At 41.6% G+C, this 17,197-nt stretch overlaps 2 protein-coding genes across 5 annotated transcripts in view; one reads left to right on the top strand and one right to left on the bottom strand.

Annotated features, from left to right (window-relative positions):
• Positions 1–17,197, bottom strand: part of LOC137024850 (putative leucine-rich repeat-containing protein DDB_G0290503) — a 95,910-nt gene that overhangs the window by 45,262 nt on the left and 33,451 nt on the right. The gene's annotated exons all lie outside the window — the stretch shown is intronic.
• On the top strand, positions 144–15,592 carry si:dkey-65l23.2 (uncharacterized protein LOC793688 homolog). Its single transcript, XM_067391599.1, has 8 exons — positions 144–596; positions 700–814; positions 891–994; positions 7,608–7,661; positions 7,967–8,623; positions 8,754–8,964; positions 14,405–14,559; positions 15,468–15,592. Exons 1-8 carry the CDS (start codon positions 350–352, stop codon positions 15,590–15,592), a joined length of 1,668 nt encoding a protein of 555 aa, XP_067247700.1. The 5' UTR covers positions 144–349.

Here is a 17,197-nt window from a genome sequence, read left to right as displayed (position 1 = left end):
GACAGAGCCGTAATTATGAACGCGATATTGCGTGGTTTGTCAGTGAACTACGGCTCTGTCTATTAAATGCCGCTCCATTTGAAAGCAGGTGATGGCGATTTAGCGGTAATCAGGGAACCGGCTTTACTGACGAAATGCGCGTGACAATCGCATGCGATATATCGCCCAGTCTTATTAGAGGGTATCACATATTTTCTTCCTGCTCAAAAAAAAAAAAAAAGGCCCAATGCCACACCCACTCTTATCATTATATTTTCACAAATAAATACATTCATGCCTGACTCTAACTCCACTGTGATTAGTTCTGGGTATGGGAGCTGAACACGCAGCAACCCAGAACTAATCACAGATGGGGTCAACATTTCTCCTGACAAAATTGTATCTTTCCCAGATAATGGAAAAAATCAAGCAGTGTTATGCACTGATCGAATTTCCTGACAAAAGCACAGATGTTGTCCCTGAAAATTGGGTTTTTGGACAAAAATGTTACTGGCCAAATTACAACTTGGCAAAATTAAAGACAGCAGTAAAGAGAAGAGAGCCTGTACATGATGAATGGAAACTCTTGGAGCCTGTTCGACTGCTTAAAAAGTGTGGTAAGAATGGGCTAAAAAATAATTACATCTTTATAATCTCAATGCACTGATAGTATACATGCTTTGCTCAATTTTTAAATATTATCTATATCTCTATTATTAGAAACCCTAGAAAAAGCACAGAAAATGCTAAAAAAGTATGTGGACTGTGATATCCACACATCGGAAGTAACTTCAGACGAAGAGGGCCATGATGAAAGAACAAAAAGGAAGAAAAGGTAACAATGATAAATATCAAATAATTGTTTGATGTGTTGTCCTATAGAGAAGTAATATGAATGTTTCACTTTACAGGCCTAATCCACGCTTCCTGAATTTCATAGAGAATGATTCTGAACAGGATGATATAGCACCAAAAAAAAATTGCCTCGCAGCTGCCCCCATAATTAATTTTCCAGGTAATCACACTAATTAAGGGTTTCTGGAGGTTTCATCAAATCTAATTTAATGCTTTTTAATGCCAATTTTTTTTTATTTTTTAATGCAATATTTTATATATATGTGCAAGAATGACATGATGAATATTCTAATTGGCATATGCCGTCATCTATCAACATTACACACATACAGTACTGTGCAGAAGTCTTAGGCACATCAGTATTTTAACCCCCCAAAAAAGATTTTAAGCCATTTATTTATATCTTTTGCTGTAGTGTGTCAATAGGAAATATCCGTTCACATTTCCAAACATTCATTTTGCCATTAAAGGGATAGTTCACCCAAAAATGAAAATTTGATGTTTATCTGCTTACCCCCAGGGCATCCAAGATGTAGGTGACTTTTTTTCTTCAGTCGAACGCAAATTATGATTTTTAACTGCAACCGCTGCCGTCTGTCAGTCAAATAATAGCAGTGATTGGGAACTTGAACAATAAGAGTCGAAAAAACTTCCATAGACAAATCCAAATTAAACCCTGCGGCTTGTGACGACACATTGATGTCCTAAGACACGAAACGATCGGTTTGTGTGAGAAACCGAACAGTATTTATATCATTTTTTACCTCTAATACACCACTATGTCCAACTCCATTCAGCTTCCGGTTAGTGAGGTCTGATCGCGCTCTGACAGCGGCAGTGATGTCTCGCACTCATTGAAGTATATGGGCGAGACATCACTTCCGTCATCAGAACGCGTTTTTTGACCTCACCAACAGGATGCTGAACGAAGTTGGACATAGTGGTGTATTAGAGGTAAAAAATGATATAAATACTGTTCGGTTTCTCAAACAAACCGATCGTTTCGTGTCTTAGGACATCAATGTGTCGTCACGAGCCGCAGGGTTTAATTAGGATTTGTCTAAGCAAGTTTTATTTACTGTTATAGTTGAAGTTCCCATCCACTGCTATTATTTGACTGACAGATGGCAGCGGTTGCAGTTAAAAATCATCATTTGCGTTCGACTGAAGAAACAAATTCACCTACATCTTGGATGTACTGGGGGTAAGCAGATAAACATCAAATTTTCATTTTTGGGTTAACTATCCCTTTAATTGTAATAATCCAGTGAGATTTTTGAATACACAAGGAGTCTGACAACAGCCGGTGCTCCACACAGTAATCTGATCTCACCATCATCGAATCCGTCTGTGATTACATGAAGAAACAGATGAAACTGTCGCTAAATGTCAATAGATGACATAGGGCTGGGTACCGAACTTGATACTTTTTAGGTACCGATTGAATTGCCTCGATACTATCGAGTATCGAAAAGTGTCTTGTCATTCGGTACCAAATTTCGATACCTCAGAATGGAGCCGGGGAGGGGGGGCGGAGAAATGCTTTCGCTGTCTCGTTGATGAACAAGTAACGTTGCACTACATTGTTATTTATATTTAAATCTAAATATATAAAACTATGCGCGTGAGAAGACCCTATGTGCGAGAGGGCGAGTGAATCAATGGTTTCGTTTTCACTTTATCTCCGAATGGACAGGTACAACACACAGCAGCTTTACATCAGCGTTCGCCCCTCACGTATATGGAAACACGCAACCGGTTCGTGACAGGCTCATTCACCTGCACGGGAACAAGCTCTGGCTCCAGAATGCGAACAATTCTGCTGGAAAAAGGGGTATCAGCATCCTCCTGATACTGCCATACTGCAGATAATCTGCGGGTCGGGCCAATTAATAAAAAATAACATTCCAATTAATTGCGGATGGATGAGAGATGAATCATTAATGTGTTGATTTTAATAAAGACACAGAACTCTCATTTCACGGTAAGACGCAACAAACGTGCGTCACTCTTCCACTTTGATCTAGTTAATAATAATAAATTTTTTGAAGAAGAACAACAATTGCTGAGTGATTTAAAATGATCTGATTTTTTGCATTGAAAACTAAACTTTATTAAAACTGTTTGCACTGATTTATTGTGTTGGGTAAATTTTGTTCATTTGTGCTTTTTTATTCCCTGCAGTGGCTCAGGAGATGAGTCTTTGAGTCTGAAAAAAAAGTCAACAAAGTTAAAATATAAAACCAAAGATTTTTTGAGGTAATGTAATCTTGTTAAAACAGATTTTATAAAATTGGTATAGAAAAAAGTATCGTTCAGGTATCGGTATCGAAGTCAAGGTATCAGTATTGTCTCTGTATCGAAAACCCAGCCCTAACGCCAATTAGAATATTCATCATGTCATTGTTGTATTCACATTCTGCCAAGTGTCAGGCCTTTACATTTATTTGCTTCTCTGCTGCTACCCTTTTTGCTCACATAATATATTTTAATACAGCCAAATTCCAAATGAAATTGTTTTATCTACATATTTTTCTGGTTTTGTTGTCAGACAACATGAAATGATGACTGAAACATGGCCCATTAAGACTAAATACAGGACTCGACATTAGGCCTTGTCATTCACATGTACGAGTAACAGTTGCTTGTCCGGAAAAAATGATTTTGTGTGAGACATACGAGAAAAATGGTCAGTCACGACCAGCACGTCCACATTATGGCATTTTGAGCTTTCTGCGGTCCAAAAATCAATCCATACTAGCTCCATTGGACTTGATGTTTTCTAGGGCTGCAACAACTATTCGATAAAATCGATAATAATTGTTAATGAAAATCATCAACAACGATTCTCATTATCGATTAGTTGGCTCCGCCCACCGTGCACGAAAGACTTATGCCAGTCGTGTCAAATTACAGCACTGAATACTTACAAACGTCTTGTTCCAACCAGACCAAAAGAACCTTTGTCTGACCAGGTGCATAGTTCTACCTTGGCCCTGGTGCCCTGCTTCATCGTGAACGCCTGTCATCACCTGCAATGGGACAATTAGGGCTAGACGATTAATCGAAAAGTAATCAAAACCGCAATTCAGAACCTCTAAACAAATCCTGCACTGTGTCTCTCTCAAATTGCTCCGCTTCCTCAAGCAATGCACTGTAAGGCTCTCCAAACCGCAAATTCATGGCCTTTCAGCCAGTGGCTGAATTTGTCGCAGATGGACCACTTCAAAGCCATAAACTCTAATCAGTGAGCAGAATACTTTGCCTGAGCGAGCGTCTTACCCTCTGCGACCTGTGATAGCACAGGCCCCAAACCATCCATAGACGCGTCAGTGGACAAAATAAATGGGCAACCGAAATCAGGATGTGCGAGTACCACAGAATTAATCAGAGCAGCTTTTAACTGCTGGAAGGCCCTATTGTGCTCCTCCTTCCAGTCACCAGGACTCAACTTGGTCAGTTGCTACCCCTAAACTGTCAATGACATGCCCTAAAAACCGTATGCCCCTCCGGAGGAAATGACACTTTTTAGGTGCTAACTTTAAACCGTGCTCTCTAATGGTGCGTTCACACCAGACGCGAATGAAGCGTTAAGCACGAGTGATTTATATGTTAAGTCAATGCAAAGACGCGAATAGACATCCTGCGGTGCGAATTGAGCGTTTCGGGCGTTTGACGCGTGATTTGCACAAAACGCGCAAGTTGAAAAATCTGAACTTTGGCGAAAATTCGCGCCGCGTTAACCAATCAGGAGCTTGCTCTAGTAGTGATGTGATGTAGCGAGCTGAGGCAGAAAATCCGAAACAACACGGAGGACAAAATCATAGTCGCTGTACATCTTCATACTTTTATAGAAACTAAAATAAAAAGGATCTTGCTTGGAAGAAAGTGAGTGAGGAGGTCAGACAATCTGGTAAGTTGTAAAAAACGGTCTTTACTTAATTTGAGCTATCTATATATATGCATATTGAGACTACAAGCTAACTAAAGACGACTAATTGACCTTATTCGTTGTAATTTACAACTATTTTCCCGCTGACGAGTCGTGTTTATTCAGAGGAAGTGTGCAGAAAGAAGTGAAAGAGTCTTGGACACATAAAGGAGCAGGAGAGCCCCTTTCATGACGCGAATTCGCATCTGTTGTTAAGTAAATTTCACGCGCGAATGAAGTGAGTAAACTCAAAATGTCCAAGCGTCCAACTACGCGCGAATCGCGAAAGTCGCGTCTGGTGTGAACACAGCATAAGCCTACTGAACACCAACTCAAGCCTGTTAATGGCATAGGTCATCCAGATAACTTCCTGACGTTGCTTTGCTTTGATCGCTGAAGATGTTCGTAAGGTTGAGCACTCCAACACAGTTTCTAGCGTTTTCAGCACATGCTCTAAAGTGCCCAATTCTGTAGCTTCACTTGTTTTAGCACGTGATGAGCTTGCAGTACACGCTGCAGAGGTTACGCCTACACTTTTGCTTCCTTTGGTTTATGCGCATAGATGGTTTTAAGCACGGTCGGATCAGTTACAGAATCATAGACCAAGATGCATGGTTTTCCGACTACAGACTCGGATACCCCAAACAACCCATGCTCCCTGCCAATGTGTGGAGTCACTAAATCTTCGTTCCATCCCCTTTTTGGCCATATTGTGAATTTTAGATAATGAAAAACTTACACAAGAAAATTTAGGCTACCTCGCAAATACTGTATGCTTAAACAAGCAGAAATGAGGAAATAAACAAAAACAGAAAACAGTTCAATGTGCACGAAGTGTAAAGTCCAATGTGTGTGTAATGTAAAACGAGAGTTCAGTTACTCAGTTCAGTTCAATGTCCAGACACCACCACCAGAACGTCAACAATGAACATCCTTAGCGTTGTGATCCCGCGCTGTCGAACCCCAGCGATCAGCTGCAGCAGATCTGGCGCATCCGGGTCACAGCACCAAATTTATGTAGCGTGTCTGGACCGGTCACTCTCACACATACAAGGACCACACGACCACTCGGTGAGATTCAGCACTTTACTCAATCTGTAATTAGGAGAAATAATCAGTGGAACAACAGGGCAACAGCTTCTCCCTCTCTGGTACACACAGAATATTTTGCGGGTAGAAGTGAAAAGCACATGCGTCATCGGACTCATACACAAGTAGAAATATACAATAATTGAAAAGAATGATATAAATGTAAATAAACTATATACTGCTTATAAAATATATCTTGTTTTTTTAATACATCAGATCAATAATCTTATTCTGTTACAATAAATATATTACAATAGCGTATAGTAAAATTAGTAACGTTGTATTATATTAAATATACAATACCTATATATATATATCATTATTAACATATACATTAAGTATTTATACAATATAACATCATATAATAAAGCAAATAAACAATTATACATACAAATACCACATATTTCACACATTACGTATATAAAAAAATGGAATGAACAGGATATATTCAGCACCGTACCATGTGCAGGCCGCACAAAGTGCGTCACAGACAGCAAAAACAATTCAATCCGATTTTTTCACCCATAACACACTGTCTGTACCATATACATTCATTATCAGTCAACTAAATCTCTTTTCTTTTTGAAACAGAACTGAAACAGAGCAACATACCTGTAATTAGGGGAAATAATCAGTGGAGCAACGGGACGACAGCTTCTCCCTCTCTGGGACACACTAAGCATACGATGCTAATTAGTTAGCATCATGACATACATCATTTAAATCAAGTAACATATTAAATGAATTATTTTCAACATAGCTTACATAATCTAATGTTACTATTAGTCAATCACATTCTTCCAGTAACAAATATGCGTTTTAAACAAGAAACATCACCATACCTGAATATTTTGCGGGGAAAAGCGAAAATCACATGCGTCATCAACCTCATCGCATGTCGTGCAAGAGGAAACCGCGCGGGTGTGTTCCACTGATAACGTTCCCAACAAATTCCCAAAGAAAAGTTCCGCTATTCTAACGTTATATTCACATATCTTGTGAACAATAATATAGGAACAAAATTTCGTGAAGTTCACTAAACCAATCTTTTTAATAATGTGGAAAAATATACAGCATTAATAAACCAATTTAAAAGAAAAAAATACAAATAATAATACAAATACAGAAGGAAATAAACAAAACAAGTCAGATTAAATCAATAAATTCTTCACACCAGTTACATTAGCGATCACCGTTTTTAAGACACAATAAAGGTTTAAAAAATCACAAGCAGGTTATAACTGGTGTGTTTTATGTCATAGATCAAAACGTGAAAATATTTAGAGGCTACTCTATAGTAGCATCTCTGGTTCAGTCTCTCTAAGACCTGTTCATTCTGATTTGTTTTTGTTTGTTTTTTTTTTTTAGTTATGAATGCAGCAAATCACACCCCAAGACAAACAAATACAGACTGCCATGGTAAAATACACTTTTTTCCACTCAGTTTATGAAATTAAAGAATATTTTACAAACTTTTCTTCATTTATGGTTGAATAAAATGTGTGTAAATTGTGTGTATCTGACTTTACTCACTTTTTGACATCTTAACCATAATTTCAGCAGCAAAACCTTTTTAATCAACAAATTGCTGTTTGGTGATCATGCAACATTATACCACATTTCTTTTCATCATTTAAGCATGTTGTCACTTCGAGAAAACCAATAAAAAGAAAACAGAGAACACAAAAATGTTTACAGGAAATTTGAGTCTTGAAAATTTGCTGTTAATTTTACTTGTTTATATCTATTTCAGAAAGTGACATAAGCTTTGAGTCCAGTCCAGCTGTCTCTAGCCTTTCTTTACTTGGTATGTGTTTCAATGTTATTCTTAAAAAATGTTTTGCCTCTTATATTGTATTATTGTACATACATTTAGCTGTTAGAATTGCACTTCCAGCTCCACAAATCCTGTAAAATCCTTTTTGGTCTAATGAAATTTAAAGATTTTTAGGCTAGATTTTGAATAAAATATATCAAATATCAGTAATCTTTGTCTTGTATTTTTAAATAAGCTTGCTGCTTCTATATGCTTGTTCAATTATGTAGCTGACCACAGAATTTGAGTATGTTAAATAAAATCCTGTTAAATTCTTTTGTTCATATTTATTTCAGAGAGACAAGTGAACTACACCTCCAGTCCAACTGGAGCACACCAGGACAAACACCAGGGAGCACACCAGGTCACAAACTACAGAGCACACCAGGAGAAACACCAGGGAGCACACCAGGACACACACTACGGAGCGCACCAGGACACACACCAGGACACAAACTACAGAGCACAACAGCACACACACTACGGAGTGCACCAGGACACAAACTACAGAGCACACCAGGACAAACACCAGGGAGCAAACCAGGACACAAACTACGGAGCACACCAGGACACAAACTACGGAGCACACCAGGACACAAACTACGGAGCACACCAGGACAAACACCAGGGAGCAAACCAGGACACAAACTACGGAGCACACCAGGACACAAACTACGGAGCACACCAGGACACAAACTACAGAGCACACCAGGACACAAACTACGGAGCACACCAGGACACAAACTACAGAGCACACCAGGACACAAACTACGGAGCACACCAGGACACAAACTACGGAGCACACCAGGACACAAACTACAGAGCACACCAGGACACAAACTACGGAGCACACCAGGACATACACCACGGAGGGCACCAGGACACACACTACGGAGCACACCGGGACGCACACCGTGGAGCACACCAAGGAACACTGAGTGAACCAGTTAATGGTAAAGATCAAAGCCTTTTTTTTCCTTTTTTTAAAAAAAAAAAATTAATCAGCAAACCTGTAAATAGAGGTTATTAATTAACTATAGGCTTCTCTCTCTTAATATATTTATTTATTTACTTTATTTTTAGAGTTGTCTCCTTTCAAGCGCAATGTCCTTAAAGTTTTAATGGACATTAAAAATGAACTGAAGGAGCAGAGGGCAATGCTTCAGAGCTTGCAGGGAGTGCCGGTACCTGCACCAGACACTGAATGCAGCTTGTCATTCCCATTACAGTCAAATGAAGATTTTGATGCTTTGGAGAGGATGGATGAGACTGAAAAAAACAGATTGGTATGTCTGTGTAATTACGCTTAACAGGGTTCCTACACTGTTTGGAAAAGTATGGAATTTTATTTAATTTCCAGGTCTAGATAAGTATGAAAAAAAATAAAAACAAATATATGTTTGTTGAAATATATTTATGTTTCCAGACTATTTCCCCTATTCAGTTTTCTAAAATATGTTTCATTATATTGTGTTTCATCTCCTTTTTATTAGATTTGCCAGCTTTCTCTTTGTCACAGAGACGAACTCCGTGATTCCCTCCTCTGGCCATCGGAGGGAGCCATCACCCGAATACTGACACACACACACTACATTTCCCAGAAACACATACCTTGGACTAATCTCTACACCAGCTGTTGCCCATTACATGGACTATAAAGGACTTTCCATCACGCTCCCTGATCGCGAAGTCTTGTTTCTGCCCCGGCGTACATTTCTGAGCATTATTACCTGTTTTGATTTCCTGTTACTGACCTTGCTGTTTACCGTTACTGATCCTGTGCTGCCTGTCTATCGACCCTTGCCTGTTACTACGTTTTGTGTTTGCTTTCTGCCTGTCCCGACCTGTTTGCCTGTTATCTCGACCACGATTCAGTCTGCCTCTGTTACACCTGTCTGCCCCTGTTATACCCTGCCTGTACGACTTCTCTTTATATATAAAGCATGCAAATGGATCCCAATCAGAGTGATGAGTCGTTACAGAAGACTTCGCCACCGCAAGATCCAGCTGCTTTTGCCCACCTGTGTGCCACGATGTCTGCTCAAGCCAGTCAGCTAGCCGCCCACCAGCATCAACTCAATCGCCTTACTTCACTCACGGAGGAAGTGGTAAAAGCTTTGCAAGGTCTGCAGGTGTCCGCGCCAGCGGCGTCCCCTCCACCTGCCGCGGCAGCTGCCATTAACCACGCGGCAGGGACGCCGTCACTGATCAACACTCGCCTTTCGCTCCCGGAGAAGTTCGACGGAGAACCCGCTAAATGCAAGGGTTTCGTTCTGCAGTGCTCTCTATTTATCAACCAACAACCTGCCCTGTACCCCACGGAAGCCAGTAAGATTGCTTTTGTCTGTTCTTTATTAACCGGGAGGGCGCTAGAATGGATAACGGCTGTATGGGGAGAGAATGGATCATCCTTCTCAACATATGATCGCTTTATGCAACAGTTTAAGGAGGTTTTCGATCATCCCAGTGACGGAAGGGGTGCCGGAGACCGTCTTATGGAGTTAACACAGGGCAAAAGGACGGCAGCCGAATACGCCCTGGCTTTTCGCACGCTCGCTGCTCAGACCAACTGGGTGAGTGACACTTTGAAAGTCTGTTTCAGACAAGGATTATCGCATGAGTTACAGTCAGAGCTGGCTTGTCGGGATGAAGGGAGGAGTTTAGATCAGTACATCGAACTCGCTATTCACGTCGACAATCTCATGCGAGCCCGCAAAACGGGTCAAAGACGGAATGTTCGCTCTCCACAACCGAGTGATCCAGATACCCCCGAACCCATGCAAGTCAATGCTTATCATCTCTCGGAGGAGGAGAGAAATCGCCGTCTGGTTAACCGCCTGTGTCTATATTGTGGCAGTCCTGGTCATGTGCGCAACACTTGTCCCGTACGCACTCGCCCACAAGATCAACGCTCGGTGAGTGAGTCTAACCCATATTACAATTCTGAAATGTCTGTCTCCGTACCTGTCACTTTGCTGACTCATGACAATCGCCTAGATACCATAGCACTATTGGATTCTGGGGCTGCAGGAAATTTTATCTCTCTGTCTTTTGCTCAGCAGCACGACATTCCCTTAATTAAATGCTCCTCTCCTCTCACAGTGGAAGCCATAGATGGACGACCACTGGGAACCGGACGAGTCCATTCCATTACACGGCAGCTTACGATGCAGACGGGCATCTTTCACACAGAAACCATACAATTTCACGTATTACCCACCTCTACCTCATCAATTATACTCGGCCTACCATGGTTACGCACACACAACCCAGTCATCTGTTGGAAAGAAGGTCAGATCACTCAATGGAATAAGAACTGTTTTGATAAATGTCTGTCGTCTGTCACCTCACTTCCTCTCAGATCCATTCAGAATGGCGATCTCTCAGTCATCCCTGTTCTCCAAGTCCCCGAAGATTACCAAGACCTCTCAATAGCATTCAGCAAGGAATGCGCCTCCCAATTACCACCTCACCGTACATACGATTGTGCCATCGAGCTCATCCCAGGTGCGACACCACCTAGAGGCCGTATTTTCCCGCTGTCGCAGCCAGAGTCAGATTCTATGAAGAAGTACATAGAGGAGGAGTTGGCTAAGGGCTTCATCCGTCCATCCACGTCACCGGCCTCGGCGGGCTTCTTCTTCGTGAGTAAAAAGGACGGCGGTCTCCGCCCCTGCATTGATTACCAAGGTCTAAACGAGATAACAGTCAAGTTTCGCTATCCTCTGCCTTTGGTTCCCGCAGCTTTGGAACAGCTCCGCTCAGCCAGGGTCTTCACCAAGCTCGACTTGCGTAGTGCTTATAACCTGATCCGCATCAGAGAGGGGGACGAGTGGAAGACCGCCTTCTCGACTGCGACTGGGCACTACGAATACCTAGTTATGCCCTTCGGGCTTGTCAATAGTCCGTCCGTTTTCCAGTCGTTCATCAATGATGTGTTCAGGGACATGCTGAACCGCTTTGTGATTGTCTACATCGATGACATCCTGATTTACTCAGACACCATGCAGGAACACGTCCAACAGGTCAGACAGGTGCTCAAACGCCTTATTCAGTACCAGCTCTACGCAAAAGCCGAGAAATGTGAATTCCACAAATCCTCCATCTCCTTTCTAGGCTACATCATCAGCCCGGAGGGCGTAGCTATGGATGAGAAGAAGGTTGATACCATCCTGAACTGGCCACAGCCCCGCACCATCAAGGAGATGCAGCGATTCCTGGGCTTCTCTAACTTTTATAGACGGTTCATCCGTAACTTCAGCATGATAGCCAGCCCTCTCACCGACATGATAAAGAAGGGACGGAGCCAACTCAAGTGGAATCCCACTGCTGGAAATGCGTTTCGACAGCTCAAGGAACGTTTCACGTCTGCACCCATCCTGCATCACCCTGACCCATCTATGCCCTTCGTTGTCGAGGTGGACGCATCCAACACTGGCCTCGGCGCCATTCTGTCTCAACGACAAGGTAACCCCCTTAAACTGTTCCCGTGTGCTTACTATTCCAGAAAACTGAATGCTGCGGAGAGGAACTACGACGTCGGAGATCGGGAGTTACTGGCTATGAAGGCGGCCTTCGAGGAATGGCGTCATTGGCTGGAGGGAGCTACTCACCCATTCGTCGTACTAACAGATCACAAGAACCTTGAATACCTCCGCACCGCCAAGAGACTGAACCCTCGCCAAGCCCGTTGGTCCCTGTTCTTCTCACGCTTCGATTTCACTGTGACATATCGACCCGGTTCAAGAAACGTCAAGGCAGACGCCCTATCACGCCAGTTTGAAGGTGAGCAAGAGAACAAAGATCCCGTAACCATACTGCCCTCTTCTCTTGTCATTGCCCCTGTACAGTGGGATATTATTACGGAACTGGAGCAGATCAACTCAGAGACCGAGGTTCCTCAAGACTGCCCTCCAGGGAGGACCTACGTCCCGCTGGCCCTGCGCAGCCGTGTGCTGGAGATGGTCCACAATTCACCCGCATGCGGTCATCCTGGCATTACCGCAACCATCCATCTAGCACAAGAACGGTTCTGGTGGCCTTCCATCTCCAGGGACACCACACAGTTCGTCAAAGCATGCCAGGTCTGTAACCGGAATAAACCATCCCATCAACTCCCAGCTGGCTTACTGCATCCTCTACCAGTGCCTCAACGCCCGTGGTCACACATTGCGGTAGACTTCATTACCGATCTTCCTGCATCTGAGGGCAACACAACCATACTCACTGTGGTGGATCGCTTCTCCAAAGCATGCCGCCTTATCCCCTTACCCAGACTACCCACGGCCTTGCAGACCGCTGAGCACCTATGTCAATGGGTGTTCCGCATATATGGCCTACCAGAGGACATTGTGTCCGACCGCGGTTCACAGTTCACTTCCCGTTTATGGTCAGCCTTCTGTCAAGCCCTGAATATTAATGTCAGCCTGTCTTCCGGGTACCATCCACAATCCAACGGGCAGACCGAGCGCATGAACCAGGAACTCACTCGCTATCTTCGGTCCTACTGCAACAGCAATCAGGACGATTGGTCCCGTTACCTCCTATGGGCGGAGTACGCCCAGAATTCTCTACGTAAGCCTGCAACCGGTCTAACCCCCTTTCAATGCATCCTGGGTTTTCAACCCCCTCTATTCCCTTGGTCCGGCGAGCCCACGAACGTACCCGCCATCAATGACTGGTTAAATCGTAGCGAGGCTACATGGGACAGAGCACATGTACATCTACAACACGCTGTTCGTCGTCAAAAAGAACAAGCTGATCGCCGCCGTCGCTCCGGGCCTACCTGTCAGCCAGGACAATGGGTATGGTTGTCAACCAGAGACCTACGACTCCGACTCCCGTGCAAGAAACTAAGTCCAAGGTATGTTGGTCCATTTCAGATAACTCGTCAAATTACACCAGTTTCATTCCGTTTGGCTTTGCCTAATCACTACCGCATTTCTCCTACCTTCCATGTTTCTCTGCTAAAACCTGCCGATGGTCCCCGCGAGGAGGGGGAGGAGAGGTCAGATGATCAGGGCCCCCCACCCGTCATGGTCGATGGCGAGGAGATCTTCCAGGTCCACGAACTGCTGGACTCCAGACGCCGCGGTCGTACACTCCAGTATCTGGTTGACTGGGAGGGGTTTGGTCCGGAGGAACGTTCTTGGGTCGATTCGGATGATAGAGTTCCACGCTAACCATCCGGAAAAACCGGCCCCTCGTCCTAGAGGAAGACCGCGGCATCGCCAACATCCTCGCGCCAGGAGGCGCTCGCAGGAGGGGGGCTCTGTCACAGAGACGAACTCCGTGATTCCCTCCTCTGGCCATCGGAGGGAGCCATCACCCGAATACTGACACACACACACTACATTTCCCAGAAACACATACCTTGGACTAATCTCTACACCAGCTGTTGCCCATTACACGGACTATAAAGGACTTTCCATCACGCTCCCTGATCGCGAAGTCTTGTTTCTGCCCCGGCGTACATTTCTGAGCATTATTACCTGTTTTGATTTCCTGTTACTGACCTTGCTGTTTACCGTTACTGATCCTGTGCTGCCTGTCTATCGACCCTTGCCTGTTACTACGTTTTGTGTTTGCTTTCTGCCTGTCCCGACCTGTTTGCCTGTTATCTCGACCACGATTCAGTCTGCCTCTGTTACACCTGTCTGCCCCTGTTATACCCTGCCTGTACGACTTCTCTTTATATATAAAGCATGCAAATGGATCCCAATCAGAGTGATGAGTCGTTACACTCTTGTGGGCGGCCATAAATTAGATGAAACTGTAAGGAAAATGTTAAGCTACATTTTCACAAACAAATTGGCATCTTCTTTTAACTGGGCTGGACGAGGTGAGAAGAGGAGCTTCGAGGCCTCAAATCTCTCAAAGATAATGTTCCGTAAGTAATAGACTGGTTTAGCACTTGGGTCACCAAAAGAGCATTTCACACTATCAATAACTCAAGATAACATTTTAAAGCCTAAAAACATAGCTTTTTTAATGCATGTAACCATTTTGATCAACTCTTAAGAAGTGACTGAGTAATCAGTCTAAACCGGAGTGTATCACCGGCAGGCATCACCTAGTGACGAAAAAAATCTTGTTTTTCAAAACTGCTGCCTTGATCAATACAAAATAAATGTAATTTGGAAGCTTATAGTCTGAACTTTAAAATGCATGTAGCCAGTTTTGAGTAACTCCTTAGTAGTGCTAAGTTATTTGCTAATAAATAATTTTTTTTAATATAATTTATGAATTTCTTGCTTGGCTTGGCTCCATATGCGGTAACTTTTGAATAGCCTACTTTATGCTGTCACCACAAAATTAAATCCAGATGCATCTCACAATGTAGTGGAACTTAAACAAAATTATCCCCCTACCTTATTTCCTTCCTGAGATATTCCACCTCAAATTAGAAAAATATGTGAAATCTCCCTTGAGCACACTTTTATTTTTTTACTTTTATTAGCAGTTTTATAAATTTTCTATCAAAAATAAATGAAAATCGGCACACTGCCACCGTTGCTCCCAAAGATAAATTTTAATTTATCTATTCATATTTATCTTTGGGAGCAACAGTGGCAGTGTGCCGATTTTCATTTATTTTTGAAGTGCTTTATTTGATAGAGCACCTGCCTAAATTTTTCTGGATGTGCACACATTTTCGTTATTCCATGTTTTCTATCAAACAATACAAACCTTTTGACTCTCCTTGCTACTTTGGACTTTTTTTTTTTTATATGTCACTCAGAAAAAACAACACTTAAAATGGCTTAAGGGGTTAAATTTTATTCCTTACTGTTTCAGGTGCGTTGCGAAGCACTCCACAAGGTAAAGAGGCTTCCAAGGCAGAGTTTTCAGAGGCAGTGAAAAAATGGTTGCGTTATGCTCCAGACCGAGAGGGTGGCAGTGGCAGAAGATCATCTGTTTAATCTGTTTAATCTTTAATCTGTTCTTTCAAAACCTTTCAATTTTGTGCGTCAATCTTTGACTGTTTTGTTTGGCTAAATTAATTACAGTTGTTCTTTAAAAAAAATGTTATATCCCAGTATAGGGAATTACTTTTATCTATATTTTTTATCTAATATCTATAATAACTAATCTGTACATGCATACATTTCTCTTAATTATTCATAAAATACTGATAAATTGTATATAATTTGAGTTGATAAATTAAGTTTAGTATAGTATATGTTTATTTAAATTATATTCAAAAATTGTGTGTAATATTACAGTATATATGATATGTACAAAATTACTTCAATTGTCCTTGAAGTAAAATTTCAGCTAGCTTTTAAGTGTATTGGCATCTTATTGGTGAATGAGGTGGATAAACACTTTTTACTGAAAGATTTTAGGTTTAAACATTTTAAAATCATTACCCCAGGTTGTTTCAGTGTGAAAAAGCCTATAGGGTAAATAATCAGCTAAACGAGGTAGGCTACAAATATATTGTTACATTGCTTGTAGTTATAATAATTAATTGAACTACAATGATAACAAGATATTGTGGTTATCAATATATTTTATTTCTCTATAGGTCTATGCCAATGATGCCAACACCATACAGCACAGTCATTCATTCCACTTAAAGGTATTTATGTATGTACAGTATGTAATATGTGTAATTTTACTGATAAATACTTGAATACTTTTTACTTCTTAATACTGACTGTGATTCAGAGGGTCAACAACTTTAGGCATGTAAGTTATTTTTCACAGAAATCTGTTGCTTGTCACCGTTGTTGAGATTCATACGCTGATTGTTGATGTCTATGTGTGCCTAAAAGAAAGATTTTTTTATTAATCAGAACAACTTTTAAAAAGTCTTTGGATTATATTGTAAAAGCTGATCTTTAGCTGTAATCAGTAATGTAAATCTAACGCAGAGATTGGGCTCTAAATGAGTTCAGTGATTCAGGTCATTAATGATTATGTGAAAACATAACCAACAACACCTGATTATCTTTTCTCTTTGCTTGTCTGGTTGTTACAACTCAGTTACAACTGCCCAAACAAAATCTAATATTAAAAAATCAAGGTTTAAGAACCCAACTAAAGCAAACACAGATATCCATGATGGTGACATAAATTTGTAATTTCTCTCCATTGGTGATTCTGCTTGTTAACATCAGGTGTCTTCAATAATGGTCAATCATCACTCAATTAATCACTTATTTATCTCATTAATGCTTCAGTGGGTGGAATAAAAATATGGCAGGACTTTTACTTTCTGACCCCTGGACCTTCCCCTGACTTTATTATTAAATAACCCACAGAAAATACTGTTTTACTATGTTATAAATGTCTTTTCTTGTTCTTTTAGAGTGGAACATCAACATATTGTACCATTGTATTTATCCAAATAAGGTTTGTAAATGCATGGAAGTTTTATATTGTGCACAATTAATCTTGTATGAAAATTACATGTAAAATAATACATGACAAGGTAGCTGGACTTCTCACAAAAAACCCAATGTTATACTCAGAGAGTCAAAATCATCTTTTGTGCGATTCTGTACAACACATATTGTCTA

This window comes from Chanodichthys erythropterus, chromosome 8, assembly GCF_024489055.1.
Source record: "Chanodichthys erythropterus isolate Z2021 chromosome 8, ASM2448905v1, whole genome shotgun sequence".
In the NCBI taxonomy this organism is placed as follows: Eukaryota; Metazoa; Chordata; class Actinopteri; order Cypriniformes; family Xenocyprididae; genus Chanodichthys; species Chanodichthys erythropterus.
The sequence above is the reverse complement of the archived record's forward strand: the minus strand, read 5'-3'. Positions and strand labels throughout refer to the sequence as shown.

Excerpts from the sequence above, each read along its gene's own strand:
- si:dkey-65l23.2 (XM_067391599.1), top strand. The coding sequence starts at position 350 with ATGGGGTCAACATTTCTCCTGACAAAATTGTATCTTTCCCAGATAATG. Across the intron at positions 995-7,607 it reads CCCCATAATTAATTTTCCAG|AAAGTGACATAAGCTTTGAG; the intron begins GTAATCACACTA and ends TATCTATTTCAG. Across the intron at positions 7,662-7,966 it reads CTCTAGCCTTTCTTTACTTG|AGAGACAAGTGAACTACACC; the intron begins GTATGTGTTTCA and ends TATTTATTTCAG.